Genomic DNA, 12,100 nt, shown 5'->3' on the forward strand with positions numbered 1-12,100 from the left:
TTATTTTTTCCAGCAACTTTTCACTTTTAGGAAATGTATTCTACAGAGTCAAATTTTTATAGACACAGATGAAAGACATCTTTGAAAAGCATATCTTAAAAAGCTATATTAAAAATTATTGCCTAAGATCGACATTCCCTCCTTACTGACACACTGATAATAAGAGTAATGCAATTAGTGTGCTCCAAATGAAGCAGAGGGCTGTAATATCAGTAAACAGTAGTTAACGTGCTACACCTGATTGCTTTTCTGTCTTTCCTGATAACAAGCTCTAAGTTCACAGTCTTCATCCTGATTATTCTAGAAGGTCAATAAACAGCTGTTCAGGTGTGCTGCTTGGTTTCTTAATGTGAAAACTCCCTCAGCTCCAAACCATAATTTGGTCAGGATGCAATATAAGAAAAATAAGGACTACTTCTAGCCCCTTGTTTTCACCAGAGTTGAAGAAAATATTCCAATTCAGGCTGAAATTCTGTGTGCTCACTAGACATTTATGAGCCTGACAGCTTTGTATTACCCTAGATAGGAGTCATATCTGTGAGATTTGAAAGGTTAAAGGGCTGATATGTGCTGTAATACAGATTTGCAGATTACAAAGCCACTGTGAACATCTAGTTTGATCTGCACAAAACAGAATATAAGCTTCTTGCTAAACTAAAGGACGTAATTTTGGCAAAATGTTCTTTGTTGAACTACTCAGTGAAGATTGATGAAAACTGATGGCACATTTAATTAATCTCATTAATAGCAATATAAAATAAGACTTTAAATCTGTCTAGCTTCAACTTTCAGCTGCTCATTCTTTAAAATTGTACTGCAAACTATTTTAGGATGTATACTTACAGAATGTGATTTAACATGCCAAACAGATTTTCTGTCTCAAATCTTTCATTGTAATATGTTTTAATCACTCTTGCTGCACTTCATGGGACCTTCCTTTTTTTTTTCTTTTCTTTTCATTTTCAATCTCTGATTTATGAATATTGTATTTTGTTTCAGAAATTGTTGCATTACTGCCAAAACCAGATAAAACAGACTCTCATGTACTCTTGTTTAATCTTTCCTGTTGATAAATCTAAGGATTATATTAACGCTTCTGATCAACAGCAGACTGAGAGCTCATGCTCAGTTACCTCTCCTGATCCTGATCTACCAGCCTTTTCCAGTTCCCATCCTGCATGGTCAGGCTCTACCAACTGTCTTTCAGCATTTGAGCTTATGTTTTGCTGTACTGCAGATGATAATTAAATTACATCTTTGCTACCTGTGATTTGGTGATTTGGATCAGTTTGTACTGGTTATCTGCTGTCTTCATTCTTTATCAGGTTCCTAGCTTCTCTGTCTTTTGCAAACTTTATGGGCAACACATTTATGTTCCCTTCCATGTCACTAGTAAGCATGTTAATAAAGCAGTGCAGCAGAATTAATCCAAGAACAATCTCATCAGAGTACCAAATCACTGATGTTTTCCAATTACTATTTGATAAACACTGGTCAGTCTTTTAAAATGATTTTAATGTAACATTTAGCCTTTGCATTACAGTGGCTTTCTTGTCAGAATAAGTAACTGAAAAGCAAATCAAATGATTTTCCTGATTGAGTCTCTTGAAGATGCCAAACTTGTCTGACAAGATCTTTTACAATGCATGTTGATTGGAAATTCTTTTACCTTTCATTTTGAAATTATTCATTAATGAAATCTGGTGCAACTCAACTGTTTCGCTTCAGCTCAGGGCTTGACTAACAGGATCCCTTAATCGAGTCACTCTGTTTATCCTATCTTAATAATGAGACACTGCTTTTTTTTGTTGTTGTTGTTTTTTTCAAGAGTACCAAAAATGATTCAGAGAAGCAATGCTTATTTATAAAGAACAATATCACAATTATCTAGATCTCCTCATTTGCTGCAGTTAGCTTTCACATCTACAACTAACATATTCTTGAGTTTCTCTTGGCCAGAAATAGTTTCAGAATCATCACAAGTTCTGAATTTGACAACTTTTTTTCCTTAACAGGGAATAGAAATGCTTATTAGTCTTTTCTCCATCTCAACTTAACTACTGACATTATTTCTAAACAACAATGACATTCAGATTCATAGTAATCTGAATTATAGTATTAATTTTTTTTCTCCATTTTCTGACAAGGAAAAATGCTCAGGTTTTTGTATCACATTAAAATCCAAGTTTGGTTGGAAGCAGTTCATATTTTGGCACAAAACTGCCTGTTTTCAGAGCTACGTTCAACACAGAGAGGAAAATGAAAATGGGAGAATGTCTGCACTGGGTCATCCCACTTCCAAGAGTAATTAAAAGCACCTTTAGAGAATGAGATCAGAGCAAGTATGTACAGGGACACTTCCCAAATACCCTCCAGTCTCCAATGACTTGTTGCTCATAAACTTTCCAAGCTCTAGAGGTAGTATCTTTGTACCAACTACTTTCAATGGACTTTTCTTTAAATCACTCTGTCACCTCTGAAGCCCACAGAGGCTTCTGGCAGCATTTTGCTGGTGATGTTCTTTGGCCTGAAGCTCTAAAAATGCAACATATGCTGGCTGAACCAGAAAATACTGTATCATTTTAATAGAACACCAAACAATTTGACATTACAATTGGCTTGTAAAATTACCTTTATTTAAGAACATGATGATAGCTCCTGTGTTGATACAATTTATATTAAAATGTCCTATGAGAGTAAATGCAAGTTATACAACTCCTGATGACTGTCATCATTTCATTTCTCTAGCATGTGAAGAAGTGATGGAAAAAAAATCTTAAATTTCATTTTTTTTACTAGATTTTTGGAAGAAGCTACAGGATATGCAGTAACTTTTACATTTTAACAAGAGCCTAGCTGTGCAACTTCTAGTGCTTATCCACTAAGATACATCAAATATTGTTTTGAAGAAAAAACAAGGAAAGATATTTATATTTGCAAATATGTATCTCAAGTAAACACACACTAATAGAATTTTAGGCATAAACAATACCCTTGCATTTATGGATGCATTAGAGATTTATGTTTGAAAACTTGTCTATATCTGGCTATATCAACTGTCCCTTCCCAATTTTAAGGACTGGAATGTGTGCACCTCATTTCACTTTTCTATAGACAATTCTAGCTAGCAGACTGTATCCATATAAATATTTGACCAAAGACTGAGGTTTTCCTGTCTTTAGGCTGCAAAGCTCAGCAGCAAGAGGTAAAAGGTGAAAAGCTCTCTTGTACTCACCGAGCTGTTTACTACTTCTTTTTCCATGGCTGAATGTGACTCCTTATTAGCTGGATTCTTTGGTGCAGCAAATTCTGGTTTCTTAATTTTTGTGTCAGGTTTGTTTTCTTTGGCATCTGGCTTACCCCCAGATCTAGCAGGGCTTGGCTTCTGTGACTGTGGTATCCGTGCAACTGTTGATGGTGATGGGTTGACATATTCATCATCTTCTTCCCCAAGCTCCCGTGGAAGCACTGGTGGATTCATTTTTACATAATAACCATGGTAGTGACCATGCAGCTCCCCATTCTCTGTGCTGATGGGATTGTGATGGGCTGAAAGCTTTGACTGCTGTTTCACAGCTATTTCTTCCTTTATTGGTGCTTTTGAATATAAAGGCTTGTTAATCGTGGGTGTTATGTTCTCCGTGGCTAAAAGCCTTTTTTCTTGATTGAGTTTTGCCCCAGAAGCAGAGTTTTGCTTTTTCAGATGTTTTGAAGGAGAAGGCTCAGAAGGAAGTGGAGGGCTCTGCCTCGGACTTGCTTCTGGGGTTCGAGGTGGTGTAGTACCTTTTCGATAAAAGTGAGGTGACTCTTTTGGGCTAGGAGGTTTTTCCTGAACTTTGTCTTCAGATTTTTCTTTTACTTCCATTCCTTCTTGAAATTTTTGCTTGATATAATCAGGGCCTGGAAAATAAGAAAAATATTACAGTTAAATCAGAAATAAGACTTCACAGTAAAAGTATTGCACTGGGATGTCAGACTGGATGGCCTTGCTAAACTACTGGGGCTAGAGGAGTGTTATCCAAAAATTCACTGACTTCTGTAGTGATTTACCCTAACTGACTCACTAGCTGAAGCTAGTGTACTTCTTGATAATTGTTGGAAATCCTTACTGGTTCAGTTCAAAGATCTTACATCTTCAGGTTTGCAGAGGACCATAGGATAAAAATTATCTTCATGAAGTCCAAGGGACTGAAGACTGATTTACTTTACACCTCTTTCTCTTCTTTCTTTCTTTTTCTTTTTTTTTTTTTTTTTCTTTTTTTCTTTTTTTCTTTTTTCCTGAGAACTATGCTTTCCTTAATTACCTTCATCTATTTAATCCTTTTTTACCCTTACGATGATAGCATTTCTCTGACATGGAAGTATTTAACATTCAGCATTAAATCTCTCTTCTACCCTCACAACCCACAGGAAATAGGGCCTGAATGCTTGAATTGCTTATTTTTCCATTTGTGTACATGTCAGCTTGTCTTATACACGTATATATGTGCCTTGAACTATCACAAGCTGGCTTTGTCTTCCTGAACAAATCACTTAAAATATGAAAACCCAAGTTAACACCTCTAGAGGGTAATACAGTTCTGCTTAGAACAAATTCTCTCACATTCGCTAGGGAAATACTTATACAGCAGCTGGTATGAAAGGATATTCTCCCCTCAAATCCTACCAAAATATCCATGAGCACATTTATCACTAGACTCAGTGATCAAGGTGCATTTTTATGGAGTTGTTCACATAAAGACAAGCAGGCTGAGATGCTTTCCTCCAGGTCTGTCTGATTCAACAGAAATAAAATTGCTTGTCTGTTTACAGGGGCAACAGGCAACAATTTCTAAATTTCTTCCCAGAGGCCACATCCCAGATTCCAGGATCAAATCCTGACAGAAGTCAGATGCTGGGGAATTCTATTAAGAAAGAACTACAATAACCTTTCTGTATCTTCAGGACGGCTTCTGCAAAATACAGTGCAACTATTTTTTTGCTTTTATCTTTGCTAGTATGTCTACTTTTCTCTGATTTCTTTATCTTCTCTAACTGAGGCTTATTAGTTTTTCATGTCAAAGAAATTCTGTGTCCAGGGAAGAACGTCTGCACACATTTTCTTCCTTTGAATTTCTAGGAGACTCTAGCTGCACTCGGCAGATACGGTGTTTTTACAGATGCCTGAATACATGCATCACTACACAGTGCTGAGATGAGAGGAAGGAGCAAAGAGTAGCATGAAGTTTTCAGAAGTTATGAATCATCTGGTAAATAAGCAAGCACTGCTGAGAATGAGAATTACTTGGCAAAGAGTTGCTTTTGAGCAGGAGAATCACAAGGATTTCAGTATCTTTGAAAACCAGGGGTGAAAATAGCGAGTTGCTGAAAAAGAAGAGACAAGTCAGGATTTGTTCTCAAACGACGTTTGAGGGGACTCTTTGGTTAGCCTGCATTCTGTAAACTTCTGATAAAAGAGAAAAGCAGAAGAACACAAAAGTCACCATATATCAAGTCAGTTACAGTCACAATTCACAAATTTTCCATCTTTGCAGAGATGTATAAGGTAATGCTGAGGTTTTTAATGTACACAAACTTCAGTTTTCTTCTCTTTCACAGGAGATAAAAGAGGTAGAAAGAAGAAAGGGTACTTAGAAGAGCTCTGCCTAACATTTAAGCCCAAGCCATGGAACAGTTAATTTGCAATAACTATTTATTACAGACATCTACACCCATGTTCATGTTACATTCCTCCCTCTGGCTGGGTGAGAGCATCCCAATCTAGAACACTCTTGTTTCAGCATTACAGTGTTACTCAAGCAGCACCTGAACTGACCTTGCCTGTATCCCCTATAGCACACTGCTGCATCTCTGCTTCTGACCTACCCAGAAAATTCACATCCTGGGACAGCTCTCCACTACCCAACATATGTAAAGATCTGACATCTGTTAATATATCACAGTGCTTGGACTGAAGGTACTCTGATAAGAAATACACCTGAGTCTCACAAATGTCAGTCTTCTCCATTGTTTCCTATGATCTATAAAAACCTTCCAAAGTTGGACAGAGGATTTTCCTCCTGTGACCTCCAGACTATACTGGAATTTCTGAAACAAGTATGGAACCCGGTCTTGGCTGTCCATGTCTCCATGCAGAAGGAAAACCAAAAAATGAACAGGCTAAAAGTGATATATTTTTACTGGGTTATGACAATATTCGATGCTAAAAACATTGAGCTCAACTAAATGAGGCTGTAGCCTCTGTATCAAAGTTAAGCCTGAGAGAGTCTGATCAGACATTGAGGAATTGCTTCAGTTTAACAAAGCAACCACTCTCCCGCCTCCAAACCCTTCAACACATCACATATGGCTATCAGAGATACATCTCTTGCCTCCAGTCCTGCCAGGCACATCTTTCTGTTACTTACATTCTTGGCTCTGGTTCTGGTGTTAGCTTTGGAGACTGGCCAAGGACTCCTTTTTTCAAATCTGTTCATTGTATTCAGTACAATCAGATTATGCACCTGTCTGAACCATTGACTCCAAGCAGAAAGAACAGTTTCCATTCTTTTCTGAGGACTAAGAATGCTTGTCAGGATTTAGTAAGCCCCCATTGTTAAAAGCATTATCTAACAATAGAGACATGGACAACAGAATCCTCCTTTTTCTCCTGCATAAGTGCACTCTACAGCACAAGTCTAAAGCAGCCAGAGCCAATGGAGTTTGGAAAGGGAGTCATTAATTCTCGATCCTACAAGATGGCTCAGCTGCTTGTTCCCTAAAAGAATAGGATTTGAGGGTGAGAAGAAGTTAGGGTTGGATTACCTACTTAGCAAATAAACATGGAGTTATGCTTTTCAGTTTCTAGCTCAAGCAACCAGTAGATATATTCCTATGATATTTCTGAATACTAAGAACTGGTCTGGAAAGCAGATTCAGTAAGCTTTTTCTAACCAAGTAAAGATAAGCTTTCTTTGTAGAAGAACCTGTGTGTTTTCCCATGGCGATTTGCAGGTTCTGCTACTACCTTCTTAAAACTGACAGACTTTTGCTCCTCAGTGTGAGTTATTAGGCAGCTTTGGTTCATATAGCTGTGATTCAAGTTGAATGGCATTGCTGAAGTGAGAGTTAGACAGCAGCTTAGGGAAATAGCTAATGAAAACCCAAGGACTGTGATTATGTGTGATATATGTATGTGAAGGTGAAAGCTGCTCTGCTTGAATAGCACTTCACAAAATCACAGAATATCCCAAGTTGGGAAAACCCACAAGGATCAGCGAGTTCAAATTCTTAACAACTCAAAATTCAAACCCTATGTCTGAGAGTGTTGTCCAAATGCACCTTGAACTCTGACAGGTTTGGTGCCATGACCTCTGCCCTGGGCAGCCTGTTCCAGTGCCCGACCACCCTCTGGTGAAGAAACTTTCCCTTACATTCACCAGAACCTCCCCCTACACAGCTCCATGCCATTCCCTCGAGTACTGTTGCTGCCATCAGAGAGCAGAGATCAGCTCAGTCCTTGTGTTCCCCTTGTGAGAAAGCTGTAGGCTACAATGGGGTTTGACCTTCAGTCTTCCCTAAGTTGAGCAAATGTAATTTACTGCAGTGGGTGAGTTGGGCTTCGGTTTGGTTGCAGATAGGCTCATTGTTCTTCTAACACTAGAATTTCTTGTGGAGTTCTTGTGTAACACGTCCTTCCTCCTGGAAGGTCTCCAGTAGTGATGTGGCATGCCCTGAAAATGAGAAGAGAAGGGTGGCCTGGTTCTGCCACAGCATTTTTAGAGAGGTGACAGCCACATGCTTTCCCCCATAGCCTAGTGAGGTATACATATTGGCAGCAGGGCACTGTTTCAGGATTGTGGCTCAAGCAATGTCTAAAAATGTCATCTTGCAGGATGGTGCAAATGCAGTGTTTCCCAAGAAGGCAAAGAGACCTTGTGTCTTATCAGACTGGAACGAAATCTCAAGCTCAAGAAGGATTGCAGAATGTACCTTGGATAGTGAGAAAAAAGGTGTGGATATATATTCTTATATTTCAGCTTCAAGCTGTGCTCTTGCCTATTCAATCTAGCCAGTTCCAACTGATTTTGGCCCGTGTGAAAAAGAAGAGATGGGGATACAGGAAAAGGTTGGAACTGAGGGAGAGGATGAATTCCAGAGGTGGTAAGAGAACCAGGATTCCTTACAGTAGGCTGATGATCCTTCAGGGAATATTTCTGAATTTCAGTCATTATATATAACACAGTAACCTTCCAGAAATCTAATTTCCATACTTCAACATGCTTTTGCCTCACTTCAGTATAATCTATATCCTCAAAATTATTAAAGTAATTTTTTTTTTTTATTTGTCAAAACAGGTCTATATCATAACATATCAGCCATTCTGGTGTTTTGTGGCAAGACTGCCACAATGCATTTTCAAGTGACCCAAGAACATCTATTTTGTTTTCTATTACTAAAAATAAATAAGTTATTTACCATTATACAGAATTAACATATGCTCGAATACTGAATTAAAGCGATATTAGGTAAACTAAAATATACTATATTCTAGCACATTTTAGTTCAACATAGCACTAAATTCTCTGAGAATTAATCTGTTGCATCCTATCTTCTGCAGCTTTCCATGTTCTCCAGTATGACCTTAGATGTGCTTACTTGGTCTATATGTAAAAAGGGACTCAGGCAGCAGACATACACGTTTGAAAGCTTTTCCTTGAACCCAATTATTGTTGATACCAATAAATAATCTCCACAGGAAGCCTTTTCATGGTACCAGATATGTTTCTTCAGGGAGAGAATGTTGTGCCAAACTTCACTAGCACATAAGGTCTCATTCTGGGGAGAGCAGTTTTTTCTGAGCTATGTTTAAGACACTAAGCAATACAAACGAGAGCCTCTCACCATAATAGAGCAGTGGATGCCTAGTCCTGCAGTCCAGGACTACGTGTGACTGAAGCAGGTCCTCTAAAACTCTGTAGGTAAGTGCATGCTATACAGAACCTGGATGTCTCTGATCCTCTTGGTTGATTGGTACTCCACCTGTAAACTGTCTGGCTCCTGTGCAAGAGGTACCGCATCCTCCGTCTTCTCCTGCTCTTACTTCTGAAGGCCAAACCATAACCTTTAAATCACTTAAAAGGGATTTGGATGGAAAGTGCTGTAATTACACTCTCTGCAAAAATGCTAATTTGAGAATTACTTGGCATTTCCTGTGAGACTTTGCTTGATTAGGTCATCATAACTTGCATAACTTTACTTAAAACCTAGAGGTTGATGTGTTCTTTACCATAGAGATTGATTTTGTTCTTGAGACAGGCCTTCTATATTTGTTTTTCAGACTCTCCCTGCAAAATTTATTTGATTGTCTTTGGTAACAAGACACTGGTCACTGAAGTCAGATGCTGCAATCTATATGCAAACTTCAGTACATACTGATTCAGTACTACTGATGGTAATTATCTGAAAAGATGCCTCAAATCTGCCAACATTAGAGGCCCCTTTTTTAACTCCTGAACACTTCTACAATACAAGAAAATATTTGTTCTGAAAAGTTCACAGTTTAAATCTATAACACAACAGACAACAAAAGAGAAATTACTATTTACTTACTTTACTTACTAACTATACTAGTTATGAATAGGTTTGTTTCCTTACTACTCATTACATCCTCGTATAAAATTAGGCCATAATACTACTGAACCAAATCTCAAGCCTTTTGTTTCTAAAGCATTGCAATAAAAAAAAAATGCTGTTTCTAACAGAAATTGCTATATACTGTTTGAGAAATAGAAAAGTGAAAATCACTTGATTTGCTATCTTTTGATGCGATCAGTAGTTTTCTGAAGTATCACCACTGGCAATAGTATCTGTGATCTCATCAGATTTGCTACTTTGATGAACACTCATAAAGATCAATTAATACAGTATACTTTTTCTCCCTGCAATTATCCAAAATTGGATTTTTCACAGCAGGACACCTATTTTGTAATTATTCCTCAGTATTCAGGATAGAAACTAGGTGAGGGAAATATAATAATTTATCGGTCTGTTAGAAGAAGAGATTCAATGAGTCACTAGGAAAGTGCAAATAACTATATTCAGTAAGATTTATAGAGACAGAGTTTTTTATTATTGCTTCACTGCGGATATATGTGGGGGGGGAAAGAACTATAATTAAGGTCACTAGTACTTCCTCTGTTTTATTCTTAATTTTCTAAAGGTTATGCTTATTAAAAGGAAAAAAAAAGCTTTTAACTGGTAGACTGCTGGCTTGAATTCAGCCCAAATGAATGGACGGTTATGCAATGTCATGTGTAGAATGTGTTGATGAACTCAGCAGAGCGTAGCTATGGTTATGGCTTCAGCAATGCTTGGCAGACAGGTCAGCCATCTTGGCAGGCTGCAATGGGACAGAATGGGCCTGGAGCGTGAGGGGTGGGATTACAGTCATAGAGAAACTGATGACTATAATCCAAGGTGCTCAAAGAGGTGTAGGGCTCTAAGAGATTATAGGTTCTGACTGACTTAGATACAGTAGTTTAGGATGTTATCCCCATAGATGTCTGCAGCACCTCTGTGATGATTATAGCATCTCAGCAGCATGAAATGGGAGAGAACAGCTTTTTAAAGGCTGGAGAAATGCGGAAAAATATGTCAGACAGCAAGAGGGCATCTGACTTGATTGTCAGTTTGGAGGTGGGATTCTCCTTGAAAGAAATACCCTATTCCCAGTAATGCACATGTATATTTCTAATAATTCCTTAATTCAGAATATTCATATTGTTAAAATTACTGTTTCCTTAAGTGATACTCCTGGTAGCTTCTTTTCTCTGACTGCACTGGAGGCAACAAGGGAAACTAACATGTGCCAACACTCACTAGATCCATGAATGTCATGTAGAATGATGCCTACGTGCGTTTATTTTTTGAACCTGTTGTGATTTGATCTGGCAGTCTGCTGTCCTTCAAGTCATGTACTACCAACGTGACCTCAGAATGTAATACAGATAGTGCATAATAATATGCTATTGCCACAACCTGACAAAAGCCACATTATCAATCAGGGATGTGAAAGATAGAATACACAAATGGTTCACTTACAAATAATTTTTAAAGGTAGCATCATTAAACAATGCAGCCTTAAATGCAACTTCCCTTCCTTAAATAGGAGAAATTGCTTGCTAATTGTCTCGTGTACAACTTCAAACACTCAAATTGCTCTTTATCAAAGTTACCCTCTCAACTACTTTATCATGCAGTAGCATAAATAATTTCCAAGTAGCTTAATACTGGAAATACCTGCCAATACTTAATTTTCTTGATTTTGACATTAAAAAAAAAATAAAATGATGTGGCCTTCTATAAGCTTACATCAAACACGCATACAAAGATATGTACACACCTGGCCAAACTGAAGGGTAGTTCTTAAGCTTCTGTGTTTACTCTGCTCTGATATTTGCACAGCAAAAGACTGTGGTCTGTGAATGGATGACTATCTGTATTTACACAGAGAGCTTGATTCTCATTTTAAAAAGATATTTGTTGAAAAGTTCATTATCTTATCTCACAGTGCTGTAAGAAATCTCTTGAAAACATTAAAGCATCTATTCAATCTACTCAAGCATCTGGACTTGAGCTCTTAGAACTGCAATGACAAAAAAAAAAAAAAAAACAACAAACAAACAAGGAAATGCACTTCCAGCAAATGGTCCAAATCATATACAATATCACAAACTTGTGAGTCTAGAAGTAGGATGACAGAACAGAAATATCAATGCCATTCCGATCTGTAAGAAACCCAGACAGTTAGCAGTTCCTAGATATCTGAATTTGAGTCATTCTGTAATGAACATATCTGAATATAACTGATAAACAGTATTTTTTTTAATTTTGTATTCTCCTACATTTTCCAATAAATAATTTTAAAAAATCAAGAATAAAATAATCACTTAAAGTAAGATTTCTTTCCTCAAAAGGTTTCTAACTGCATCATTATGGAGTAAACACATGTACACTTGAAAGATTTAAAGGCAGGAAAGAATAGCCTACCGAATCTCAAGAAGTGTCTGCTGTCAACACTAAGAATAATCTGTACTGACTGTCCAATCTCTGCTTCATT

The 12,100-nt window shown here is 37.5% G+C and overlaps 1 protein-coding gene across 3 annotated transcripts in view; it reads right to left on the minus strand.

Annotated features, from left to right (window-relative positions):
- The window catches only part of JPH1 (junctophilin 1), an 81,975-nt gene that overhangs the window by 7,388 nt on the left and 62,487 nt on the right, over positions 1 to 12,100 (minus strand). For all 3 annotated transcript variants that reach the window (XM_085221297.1, XM_085221296.1, XM_085221295.1), the window contains exon 4: positions 3,236 to 3,900. In XM_085221297.1, coding sequence (XP_085077423.1) covers positions 3,236 to 3,900 — 665 coding nt within the window. The remainder of the gene's footprint in view (positions 1 to 3,235; positions 3,901 to 12,100) is intronic.

The sequence above is a fragment of the Meleagris gallopavo genome, chromosome 3 (genome assembly GCF_905368555.1).
Source record: "Meleagris gallopavo chromosome 3, MGAL_WU_HG_1.1, whole genome shotgun sequence".
In the NCBI taxonomy this organism is placed as follows: Eukaryota; Metazoa; Chordata; class Aves; order Galliformes; family Phasianidae; genus Meleagris; species Meleagris gallopavo.